The sequence below is a fragment of the Oratosquilla oratoria genome, chromosome 14 (genome assembly GCF_046742065.1).
Source record: "Oratosquilla oratoria isolate Oo_2021 chromosome 14, ASM4674206v1, whole genome shotgun sequence".
Lineage (NCBI taxonomy): Eukaryota > Metazoa > Arthropoda > Malacostraca > Stomatopoda > Squillidae > Oratosquilla > Oratosquilla oratoria.
In genome coordinates, this window is record NC_134790.1 from 61,425,718 (window position 1) to 61,439,367 (window position 13,650).

Sequence of the window (13,650 nt, forward strand, 5' to 3'; positions counted from 1 at the left end):
ACCTTTCTGATAATTGTCCCGTGTTTCCCCCTTCCACCTTTCTCATAATTGTCCCAATGTCTATGTCTATATATATATATATATATATATATATATATATATATCAAGGACTACTATTACACAGGACGTGCGCACCCAGATCCCTGGGTCCGCTAGCGGAGGCCATTGCTTTCTTTGTAACCTAACATTTTATATTGGACCAATATATCAAAACTAGAAACCTAACATTGTATATAGGACAAATATATCAACTAATGACTTATTGAATGCAGTATAAGTTAAGGGGAGATACCTGTCTTGGATCATGGAAAATCATGAAAATATGCATTTTTAGCTGACACTAGGAGGTAGCTTGGACATATAGTGGTGCCACGCGTACAATTATTTACGCATATTTTCCCATTAACCACTTCAGTACGGGACTTAAATCTCGTGGGCAGCAGCCAATGCCAGCCGTATGACGTGTCGTAATAATAATCGCATCATAAAATATAGTCACCGCTTATATCGATCGTTCTCTCTTTCACCCGCGAATTTTGAAAACCACAGAGAATGGGATTCAGGGCGCATTTGGGAGAATGTAAAAACACAGGGGCGACTACAATAAATATAATCAAGACGCCCATATGGCAGCGTCGCGAATCCACTTGCTCCTCATGATGCCTACCTGTGCGGCACCGTATGGAAGGGGTTAAACCGTTTAAATGGCCCGGCCAACATACGCATGGGTGCGCAGTGTTGCCATATGGTGAATTATATTATTCATTATATATGTTTTTTTCCAATTATTACGAGTTGTTATAAAAATTTTGGTTGTTATACGGTACGATCAGTTGGGCTGTGTGTTCCCCAGCAGCAACCCCTCCCCTCACCCCTCCACCTCTGTGTTTTGAAATTGTACTGGTAAGGTGTGAATTAGTTTTACCCACATTTTTTCACGACTTAACCCCTTCCATACGGTGCCGCACACGTAGGCGTCATGAGGAGCAAGTGGATTTGCGACGCTGCCATATCGGCGTCTTGATTATATTTATTGTAATCGCCCCTGTGTTTTTACATTCTCCCAAATGCGCCCTGAATCCCATTCTCTGTGGTTTTCAAAATTCGCGGGTGAAAGAGAGAACGATCAATATAAGCGGTGACTATATTTTATGATGCGAGTATTATTACGACACGTCATACGGCTGGCATTGGCTGCTGCCCGCGAGATTTAAGTCCCGTACTGAAGTGGTTAAGGTGTGACATCATCCAGAATGCCACGAGTGAGACAAAGAAACGCAGAAGCCAGCAGATGTCTGCCAAGATGAAAATATTACACACGAAGGGTAAAAATGATAGTGGAAGTGAGAGTCATGGGATGCCATCCCATTCCCAATATTTTTCAGTCCTGTGTCACTACGTAAGCAATTAGTGGAAGGCAAATTGGAAGAAGATAACATTTCTGTACGTAAGTGTTCACTAATAGAGAATGAAACAATGAAAAAATTAGTGTGCCTTATCAAGTGTCAGGTGGAGCAAGTACTAGTGGATATTATCCTGGTGCATTCTAGATTACTGTGGAGTGTGCATGTGAGTATCTGATCATTACTGAAATGTTTGCTGGGGTGTTTATTGGCAGTACCGTATATACGGTACTAAATCTACCAATTTTCAGTGAAGTTACATGTGGAAAAATTGCTCTATTTTTCTTATTTCCTGTCCAATTTACAAAAAATATGTATTTAATCTACACACTCTAAGGAAGAACTTTTATTTAATGGTTTTATCTGTAGGAAGCATAGTTTTTTGTGCAGCAGTAAGCAAATCTTTATCAAGCGATATCTAAAAACCCATATTTATGTTAGTTTTTGTCATAAAAACTTTAATAACTTCTATACTTTTTGCTCTATCTTAAAAAAATTAAATGCAAAATGATTCTCATAAAATGAGAAAGTTATTTACTTGGTAAAAACATTTCATCTCTCATAATGAATTTATAAATAATTTTTGAATGAAAGTTCTGCTTTTATTTTGGTTAATTTATTGTTTTATATATATAATTTCAACATTTTTCAATATATTTTTTTTATTCAAACACAGTTTGTAGGAGATATGCATAGCTTTCAGGTAATTGCTTTGTAAATCAAGCAACATGGGAACTAGTTATTCATATTTAAAGAGTAACTGTTATTTAGATAAATAAATAGATAAAATATAGATATTTAATGGATCGCTTCAATTTTTTTTGGCAATTTTGATCTCCAAGTATCCTTGACATCATGTAAAAATGTTAAGATGATTGGGTTAGTTTTAATGTGTTTAGATCTGGCAGAGGTATCTCCCCTTAATATAAACTTTTATAGCAAAATAAGAAACTATTTTAAAGGCACTGTTATCCTTTGAAATGCCAATTTTAGCCGGACTTAAAAGGTATTATTGTACGAGGTTAGTGGGCACCAGGGTTGGCGATTTTTTTCTTTTCTTTTTAAAAAATATAAAAGATCGATCTTTTTTTTATATTTAAATCAGATTTATTTAATTTAGATAGATTTTTTATAGATTTCAAATATTGTGGGATTGCTATCTGATATGCGATCTGATTGCTAAAGGACATTTTTAGCATATCAATATAAGGAGCAGTGTTATATAGACTTGCCAAAAGTATACAAGGAATGGTATAAGCCGTATGTGAGGACGGTATGCTCAGGTTCACTCGATTCCTCCAAGAGTTTTCTCATCTTGGTGACATTTGCTGCATTGTCTGTCACAATACTTCCAATGTGACAACCAAAATCTTGTTCAGCCTTCTTAATCGAATTTTGTACAAGTTGTAGAAGATATTCAGCAGTATGAGGTTTCCCTGGTGTGTCTATTGTGTCAACTTAACCCCTTCCATACAGTGCCGCACACGTAGGCGTCATGAGGAGCAAGTGGATTCGCGACGTTGCCATATCGGCGTCTTGATTATATTTATTGTAGTCGCCCCTGTGTTTTTACATTCTCCCAAATGCGCCCTGAATCCCATTCTCTGTGGTTTTCAAAATTCGCGGGTGAAAGAGAGAACGATCGATATAAGCGGCGACTATATTTTATGATGCGAATATTATTACGTTACGTCATACGGCTGGCATTGGCTGCTGCCCGCGAGATTTAAGTCCCGTACTGAAGTGGTTAATAAATCTGACCAGCAGATGTTGTTAGAGTGACACATATTATGGGCTCATTATGGATGTTAGACCACCCATCAATTGAAAGACTTACAGTTTCATTATTCAGGTCATCTGCACACTTTTTATATTCCTTTTCATACACAAGATCCAAGTACTTATCAGCAATATCTTTACTGGATGGAGGAATATGACCTGGCCTCAGGTTCTGAACCATCTTGAGAAACTGAGGATGCTGAACAAGACAATACCTGTTAAGTCCGGCTAAAATTGGCATTTCAAAGCATAACAGTGCCTTAAAAATAGTTTCTTATTTCACTATAAAAGTTTATATTGACTTATACTGCATTGAATAAGTCAATAGTTGATACATTTGTCCTATATACAATGTTAGGTTTTGTAGTTTTGATATATTTGTCCAATATAAAATGTTAGGTTACAAAGAAAGTAATGGCCTCCGCTAGTGGACCCAGGGATCTCGGTGTGCACGTCCTGTGTAATAGTAGTCCTTGATATATATATAAAAGGCTGTGGTTGACTGTTTACTACAGATTTTGCTAATTCTAAGAACAATCCAGGGTGGATGACATGGACGTAGAGTAAATAATAATGTGCAGGCTTTCTCAATTGCAAGATTCTGGAGCACTTTGTCCAACCTACATTGATCTGTAGAATGTGTAGCAGTTTCTTGCCAGAATCCATGGATTCATCCTGGAGGGGATGGAATCTGGCTCTGAGGAGAGCTCTCAGCTGATTGCATATTCATAGCTGAGTGACAAAGAAACAACTATAGTACTAAGGCTGAAAGGCTGTAGCTGATTACTTGCTGCAGATTTTGCCAGTTCCAAGAGCAATCCAGGGTGGGCAACATGGAAGAAGAGAAGTTCCCTTGACATGAGAGGCACACAAACACTTACCACAGCCTCCACAAACACAGCTCATCCAATACACTGCATTACAGAACACCCACACATGCCAAGAAACATCAAAACAACATCCAAATACTTATGTCACACACAAATACTCTCTTCTCTTCCTCCAGAACCACTTGACACCCAATTCAAGAAGCACATCCATAGTCATATTACCTACTGCTCCATCAACTGACTGAAAGACAACACACTACTAAATGCCTGACCCCCTGATATCCATCCCTCTGAATCCTCTCTTCCCACCAAGAGGATAGAATCCACCTAGCCAGACTGTGAGGTGGCTGCATCACAAGATGGAACACTTCACCTGATATTATACAACACTTTATGGAATACTGTATTGTACACAATTACACATGCCAACAACACATGTACTCTGTAAGGGATTTGTGAGAAAACCCTGTGCCAGCCATGGCATTCTTCTGGGAGATGGGACTGCTCAACCAGATGTCTGGAACAACAACTACTAATACTACTACTATTCTAAGAGCTAAAATAAGCTTGTCCCACATCCTGAAATCCTTGGTTAAGAGGACATTTAATCCAAAACATTATCATTATGTTTGCTGACCATTTGGAAATGCTAAGACAATGTATATATCATTTCTCACCTCTGTTGGAGACTGCAGGGAAGTGCTGCTATCTTCTGCATCATCATCAGAATCATCTTCTCCAGAGGAATCATTGTTTCGATCCTTGTTACCTAAAACAATCAATATATGTTGAATAGTCTATTCCAATATATTAAGAAATATTTCAGTGTTTTATTAACCCTGATGTTTAATGTTTATAAATTTCAATTCAAAAGAAACACAGGACAATACAAATGTACATTTCAATGTCCTGAAATATACAATCAAACAAGATTATAAGATCATAACAAAAATCATGTTCCTTAAATTTCATGCTACTCATCAGATGCTTAATAAAAAATCTAGCATACATAAAAATCAAAATACAAAATCTGTAATAACAAAATGAAGACAATGCACACATGTAGTTGTGGATGCCACCTTAGTTAATAGTCATCTGGAAACATATATACATGTATCAAAATATCTTATCTCCTGGTTATGGAATTGGCTGAATCAAAGCACACACCCATTTACATATAATCAAAGTTCACTTAATGCCACTTTCCAACTCAGCAACAGCCAGAAAATGTCATCACCCAATATATAGGATTACCAAGATAGCCCTTAAACCAGAATGGGTTACTTGAAGTAATTAATCACCCGTAATCAGGCTACAGGTTTTCACAGTCGAATAAAATAGGCATTTACATGGATGAGCATTTACAACTAGTGTTTGTCTGTATTTATCTAACTGCAGTATACAGAAAAAAAGAGTAATGTTTACAAATTCCTTTCTGTTACCCTCCAATTATCACACCTGGCTTCAAATTCATTTACGACCCCAACTTGGGCAATATCTCTGTATTCTAATTATTGTACTTAGATTTCAATTCAAGTATTGTTCTTCCAAGTACCTATGTATCTGTATGAAAAATTATCTCTTCATATCCTTTACACCTTCAAGCATCTCTCAATTTGTTCTCATGACCTCTTCGTGTCCTTCCAGCCCTAATCATGAAATATTTTCAATGTAGGCTACCCCCTCGAACAACCTGAACACTATAATCATATAACTTTTTCTTCAATCTTTCAATCATAACTACAATAAGTGATTAATCAACTTCATAGCAGAAAAGCAGTGCAGAATAACCCAAAACAACCAAATTTCTGTAACAAAAAGACTATACAATGGAATCCTTCAAGAGTAATCTACCAATTCCAGAGCTAGAACTAGGCACCAATGTTCTCTCCTATACAGACTACTTTGCAATAATAAGCCAGCACAGTAAAAACAAAATAGCAGCAAAGAACACCTAATCATGCTACTAGAACAGTGGCTCAAATAAAGAAGTCTCATCTCAGAAATCAACAATGGCATTGTTCAATGATAACAATGAATAAAAAAAACATCTTATAGTAAGATTGGCCAAACCCTTCCACTAGTAAATAACTCTAAAATTCTAGGCCAAACATTTTATACTCGTATGACTTTCAGCTCACATATCAAGGACCTGACTGTGTAATCATCAGTATCGATCTCAAATCATCCAAGCCTCCGAGAAAGCAAATAAGATTCTAGGCCTGATTGCACGATCTTTTGACTTCAAAAGTACATCACTCATTCATTAGTTTGTCCACATTTGGAATATGCTGTTTCTGTATGGTCACTGAATCTCATTAAAGACATTGACAGATTGGAAAAAGTACAACAGCGAGCAACAAAACTGATTCCAAATATAAAAAATAAATCACACAAAAATCGACTAAAACATATGAATCTGTTTTCCTTAAAAAAGTGTAGACTCACAGGTGACTTGATACAAGTCTGATTCTAAAGGGAATTGACAACATCAAAAGTGACAAAATTTTCACACTGAATGAGAATCCGACAAGAAACAATGGTCTCAAACTGTCCGGAAATAGATTTAATTTGGAAGTGGGTAGAAACAACTTTGCCAACCATGTAGTTAATGAATGGAATAAACTTCCTGCAGAGGCAGTGCAATGTAGTTCAGTTCAAAGCTTTAGGAATCATTTAGATAAACACCCAAGCAAGATGCTGTAATGACTATAATTTATTTTATGTTATTTGTTTATTTCTTTTGTTATCATTTGTTTATTATTATTTGATTCTCATTTATTATTAGTTATGTCAATCTATTATTATTTACTATTTACCTATTTATTATCTAACTATACCTATGCATTTATTTTATTATTTACATTATTATAGTTTTTATTTATTCATTTATTTGTTTATCATTATTATGATTCTTTTTTCCGCATCCGACCAAAAGGTCTCCTGTCGGCATGCTCTGTCTTTGTAACCATTTGTAAGAATAGTTTCCCACATAGAGTGGTAGATGTCTGGAGCAAATTGGACAAGGCAACAGTGTATGCAAAAACTATACAAGAATTTAAGAACAAACTAGATGCTGAAAGATAAAAAGACAGGTCACTATGGGCATAGCTCCCTTCCCATATAATACAACTAGGTAAATACATTCAAACTCCTCCTTTCTTCCTCTCTTATGTTCCATGTTTCTTCTCCATACAGTATTGATGGCACAATCTTTCCTTCATACAATGTCTAACACCATTATCAAACCTGCCCAATACAAATTAGGCAGATTTACTGAAACAATCAGACAAGAATACTACAAAAATTAAAAAGAATCACACAGATGACAGTAATTATTTTTGGTACAATAAATATACTACACCTGTGCCCTTTCACTAACCATGTTCTTTGTTGCTTTCTCTCAGATCTGCAAACCCAATTAAATTTAAAATATTTACATTATTCTAAGATATAATGAAATATGAAACTAAAGATGAACTGGAGTTTCAAACAAAATACTCAAAATACAAATACCTGGGGGCAGTGTGTAACTAAATACATGATGAGAAATTGAGATACTAAACATGAACTGCAGCTCTGAGCAAAATACTATTGACATTGTAACTAAAAAAAAATTATATATTCCATGAACAATATCTTAAGTGGTATCTTAAGACTTATTTTCTTCTATCCATACATGAAAAGATTTGACTAAAATTTCAAATATTTTCACTCTCAGAGAAAGTACACACCATAAAATGAAACAACAATAAAAACTCCTGCATACTAAAAGCACATCTATTGTAACAGCAAATATTATTGAATAAAAATCAACTTCATTAATATTGTTTCTACCTTAAACCAAGTTCATAAACAATACCTATAGATTCACAATTATTTACTCATATAAAACTATTATTGACCAACACGGCAAGAATAAGACCATACAATATGAAACAAAATTCTATATTATTTCAATCATGAGACCAGAAAATTAATACAAAATCAAGTACATATAATAACATATCAGGACATTCACATATGAAAAGTAAACCTTCCATTCTAGAATGTTTACACAACTCAATAAAACACACATACACAGAGTGGTAGATGTCTGGATGAGGCAACAGTGTGTGCAAATACTATACAAGAATATAAGAATAAACTAGATGCTGAAAGATACAAAGATGGGTCACTACAAGCATAGCTCTTTTCCCAAATAATACAAGTAGGTAAATAGGTAAATACAGTTGTTGGAGAGAGCAGACATGTGAACCAGCTTGTGTCAAGAAGAGGTACCTCTATTCACCCCTGCTTTCCACACCTCTTTTGCTAATCTTTGTCAAAACTATCCCTATAACCTTTCATTGACCCTATCTGCCAGCTCCCTTTCCACCCATGCTACTCCTCACCTCATTTCTCACTCTATCCAACCTTGTAACTTCTGCCATATTCCTTAGACACTTCATATAAAACACATTTAAACTTTTCCTTTCTGCCTCTCGTAAATTCCAAGTCTCCACCCCATACAGTGTCAATGGCACAATCACCCCTTCATATAATCTTTTTGCATCCATTCCCAGATGTCTATTTCTCATAACATTTTTCAATTCTCCTTGACATTTCATTGCTTCTTTCAATATAGTTTACCTCCACTCCACCCCTCCACTTCCTGCCACATAAGACCCCAAATACTTAAACTGTCCACTTCCTCCAGCCTCTCTTTTATGACTTACTTCAAACTCACTGCCATCCTCTCCTTTTGTATATCTCATCACCTTATAATACCCACATTTATCTTCAACTTCTTCCTATTGCATACCTTCTCAAACTCCATCACTAAATGCCTTAATCCCTCCTCTGACCCTGCCACAAGCGCAATGTTGTCTGGAAACATCAATTGGCTTTTCTTCCACTTCTCTCTATCTATAACCATCTCCAATCCCCTGCCCATTACCCTTGCATTTACCTCCTGTACCATCCCATACCTGCACTTGGGTATTGACCACATGTTACTGTAAAGAATTAATGGCAAAGTAGCATGCAGCCAATACTTTGGAGACTGTTTTGGGTTGCCCCTATAGACTAGAACCACACCACCATTTTGTCTATTTTAGAGCAAAATCTCTACTACTAGAGGAATGATGCTACTTTTGTACTGTGACTATCCCTCCATTATGCTGTTCCCTCTTAAAATTGCCCTGTATCACTTCTTTGAGTATACTTCATCCTTTCACCTCTGTACCCTGAGGTAGGGGGGGGGGGGGAGTAAAGAATTCTGCAACCATATTTCCCATGTGAGTCATAAAAAGTGGCAAAGTGGGAGTAATGGGACTAGGTATCCTGCTCTCTGTAAAACTATCCTACAAGAAGTCAAGAGTGATGGACAAATGAAAAAGTATCACTGTGATAATATGGAAGGAGGAATATTCATCAGAAAAGAATGCAAAAAAAAAAAAAAAAAAAAAAAAAAAAAATAGTGCAAGTAATAATTGGTAACAAGGAAGGCAAGCATTAAGAAATTATAGTATTCAGGCTAGGGAGATATGTATAAGAAGTAGTGCCAATTAAAGTAAAATTCAAGTCACAAAACACACTGAAATTAACATGACATGGAAGCTAACAATAACACATTCAAGAATGCTTGGGCAAGAAAGGATGCAATGGAAAAAGGAAGAGAAAGCAAGAACAGTAGAATCTATGGAAAAATACATATAGCACAAACATGAAGAAATGGGAGTTTTACTGAAGAGTGATAGGTGAGGAGGTAGTTCATAAAAGGAGAAAGCAAGGAAGGAAAAGAATAAGATTATATATAGCGTACACAAATATAGACGGAATATCAACGAAATTAGAGATAAATGACTATGTACAAGATAAAGAACTAGATATAATGTGCTTTGCCAACACCAAATTCAATGGAACTATCAATGTTCAATGATGACAGCAGGGAGGTACAGTGATGGTGAACTGGCTGGTGAGGTTATTTAATTATTGTTAAAGAGAGGGTAGAGTGCTGGAGGACTGGAGGGGTGCCTGTATAGTTCCACTTTACAAGGGAAAAGGGGACAAGTGTGAGTGTAGTAGTTTCAGAGGGATTAGCTTGTTAAGTGTAGTTGGGAGGGCTAATGGGAGGGTCTTGATTGCCAGGATTAGGAGCGGAATTGTGTGGGTTTAGTACAGGTAGGGGTTGCGTAGATCAGATTTTTGCGGTAAGACAGATATGTGAGAAAGCTATAGGAAAAGGTAAGGATATCTTTTGGGTTTTTATGGATTTGGAAAAGGCTTAGGTCAAGGTTGACAGGAAGGCACTGTGGGAAGTATTGCAGATATACAGGATACGAGGAAAGCTTTTAGGAGCTGTCAAGAGTTTTTCTTTCCTTATGAGAGTAGTAGAGCGTGTGTCAGGATTAGAAATGGAGAGAGTGAGTGGTTTGAGGTAAAGGTGGGACTTCATCAGGGATGTGTTATGTCACCCTGGCTGTTCAATTTATACATGGATGGGGTGGTGTGAGAGGTAAATGCAAGGGTGGTGGATCAGGGATTGAAGATGGTTAAAGAAAATGGAGAAAAGTGGGAGATAAGCCAGCTGTTGTTTGCGGACAACACTGCGCGTGTAGCAGGATCAGAGGAGGGATTGAGGAATTAGTGACAGTTTGGGAAAGTGTGTGAAAGAAGGAAGTTGAAGATAAATGTAGGTAAAAGTAGGGTGATGAGATGTACAAAGGGAGAAAGTGGCAGCAGACTGGAAGTGAGTATTAAGGGAAAGAGACTGGAGAAAGTGGATATTTTTAGATACTTGGGTGCAAATGTGGCAGGAAGGGAGGATTGGAGTTAGAGATAGAATGTAGGTTGTGAGAAGCAAGTAAATGCCTTGGTGGATTAAAAAGTGTAATGAGAAATAGACATTTGGGAATGGATGGTAAGAGGAGATTGTATGAAGGAGTGATTGTGCCAACAGCATGATATGGGGCACAAAATGGAACATACGAGAGGAAGAGAGGAGTTTGAATGTGTTTGAGATGAGGTGTCTGAGAATTATGACAGATGTTACTACATACATATACCAACGCTTTTTCCCCTTTACTAGGGAGGTAGCCAAAAAGGAAAAGGCATAAAATCATTGCCACCCATTCCATCCCCGAAAACACTCCACACCCCTCCATCCTCCCTCCCATCTTAGCACCTCCTAGATGACGGGTCCACTGCCCTGGGTCAGAAGCAGTGTCGCAAGACACAGCACATCCACAGCAAGGCCGCTTCATTAAATCGGCGACCCCCCCCCTCTCCGTCCCCCCATATAAAGGAGAGGACAGGGAGAAATCCCTTTGGGCTGCGTCAAACTTTTTGCTCACACACACTACCTCACCCCCCATTCCCCCATCCATTCCACCTCATGCATCACAACATCTTCCATATACAACCATTCTCCATTCACCCCTGTCTTCTGTCCTCTCCCGTCCTTCCTCAACAGACATTCCCCTCTTCCCCAAAGCCCCCTTCACCCCATCCATCCATCTCATCCTAGGACGTCCCTCATGTTCACTCCCTCCACATCTGCCTTCCACACCTTCTTTACTAGTCTTTCTTCACTCATTCTTTCCATGTGTCCAAACCATCCTAATACTCTTTCATCAACCCTATCTCCCAGCTCCCTTTCCACCTCTGTTCTCCTCTTCACCTCCTCATTTCTCACCCTATCAAGCCTAGTAACCCCCATCATACTTCTCAGACACCTCATCTCAAACACATTCAAGTTCCTTCTCTCTTCCTCTCTTATGTTCCATGTTTCTGCTCCATACAGTGCTGTTGGCACAATCACTCCTTCATACAGTCTCCTCTTAGCATCCATTCCCAAATTTCTATTCCTCATTACACTTTTTAAACCACCAAGGCATTTACTCGCTTCTCTCAATCTACATTCTACCTCCACCTTTTCCTGCCACATTTGCACCCAAATATCTAAAACTATCCACTTCCTCCAGTTGCTCTCCCTTAATGCTCACTTCCAGATTACTGCCACTTTCATCCCTTGTACATCTCATCACCTTACTTTTACCCACATTTATCTTCAGCTTTCTTCTATCACACACTCTCCCAAACTCTGTCACCAACTTCCTCAATCCCTCCTCCGATCCTGCCACAAGCGCAGTGTTGTGTGCAAACAACAGCTGGCTCACCTCCCACTTTTCTCCATTTTCCTTAACCATCTTCAATCCCTGACCCACTACCCTTGCATTCACCTCTTGCACCACCCCATCCATGTATAAGTTGAACAGCCAGGGTGACATAACACATCCCTGACGAAGTCCCACCTTTACCTCAAACCACTCACTCTCTCCATTTCTAATCCTGACACAAGCTCTACTACTCTCATAAAAACTCTTGACAGCTCCGAGAAGCTTTCCTCCTATCCCGTATATCCGCATAACCTCCCACAGTGCCTTTCTGTCTACCCTGTCGTAAGCCTTTTCCAGATCCATAAAGGCCCAGAAAACATCCTTCCCTTTTCCTATGGCTTTCTCACATATTTGTCTTACCACAAAAATCTGATCTACACAACCTCTACCTGTCCTAAACCCACACTGTTCCTCACCAATTACTCCCTCTGTTCCTCTCCTAATCCTCTCAATCAAGATCCTCCCATAAGCCTTCCCAACTACACTTAACAAGCTAATCCCTCTGAAACTACTACATTCACACTTGTCCCCCTTTCCCTTGTAAAGTGGAACTATACAAGCACTCCTCCAGTCCTCTGGCACTCTACCTTCTCTCCAGCAAACATTAAATAACCTCACCAGCCAGTCCACCATCACTAAACCTCCTTTTTTAAGACATTCTGCATGGCATCCATCCATACCAGGTGCCTCACCTGCTTTCATCATCTTAACTGCTGCCTTCACTTCATCCTACTAGGCTGGACAAAGTGAGAAATGAGGAGGTGAGGAGGAGAATGGGGGTGGAAAGGGAGTTGGGAGATAGGGTGGATGAAAGAGTATTGGGATGGTTTGGACACATGGAAAGAATGAGTTAAGAACGACTAGTAAAAGAGGTGTGGAAGGCATATGTGGATGGAGTGAACATGAGGGGGCAACCTAGGATGAGATGGATGGATGGGGGTAAAAGGGGCTTTGGGAAAGAGGGGAATGAATGTTGAGGAAGGATGGGAGAGGACAGAAGACAGGGGTGAATGGAGAATGGTTGTATATGGATGATGTTGTGATACATGAGGTGGAATGGTTGGGGATGGGGGATGAGGGAGTATGTGTGAGAAAAATTTGATGCAACCCGAAGGGATTTCTCCCCATCTCTTTTTCTGTGCGAGGGGACAGAGAGGGAGGGTCACTGATTTAATGAGGCGGCCTTGCTGTGGATGTGCTGTGTCTTGCAACACTGCCTTTGACCCAGGGCAGTGTACAGGATGCAGGGATGACCCGTCATCCAGGAGGTGCCAAGATAAGAGGGAGGGGAGAGGGTGGAGGGGAGTGGAGTGTGATAGGGATGGAATGGGTGGGAGTGGTTTTTATGCCTTGGTTTTTTGGCTACCTCCCTTATAAGGGAGAAAAAGTCTTTGGTATATGTATGAATCAATGTTCAAGTGGGTGAGGGAAAGTGTAACATATGGAGAAGAGACAGCAGAGAAAAATGAGAGGTAG

The 13,650-nt window shown here is 38.7% G+C and overlaps 1 protein-coding gene across 11 annotated transcripts in view; it reads right to left on the minus strand.

The window, feature by feature from the left end:
* LOC143032886 (pleckstrin homology domain-containing family F member 2-like) overlaps positions 1–13,650 on the minus strand; it is a 215,611-nt gene that overhangs the window by 34,155 nt on the left and 167,806 nt on the right. For 10 of the 11 annotated variants that reach the window (XM_076198097.1, XM_076198096.1, XM_076198101.1 and 7 more), the window contains 2 exons: positions 7,395–7,421; positions 4,690–4,781 (listed from right to left, as the gene is read on the minus strand). In XM_076198097.1, coding sequence (XP_076054212.1) covers positions 4,690–4,781; positions 7,395–7,421 — 119 coding nt within the window. The remainder of the gene's footprint in view (positions 1–4,689; positions 4,782–7,394; positions 7,422–13,650) is intronic. The other variant, XM_076198099.1, reaches the window with a different exon arrangement.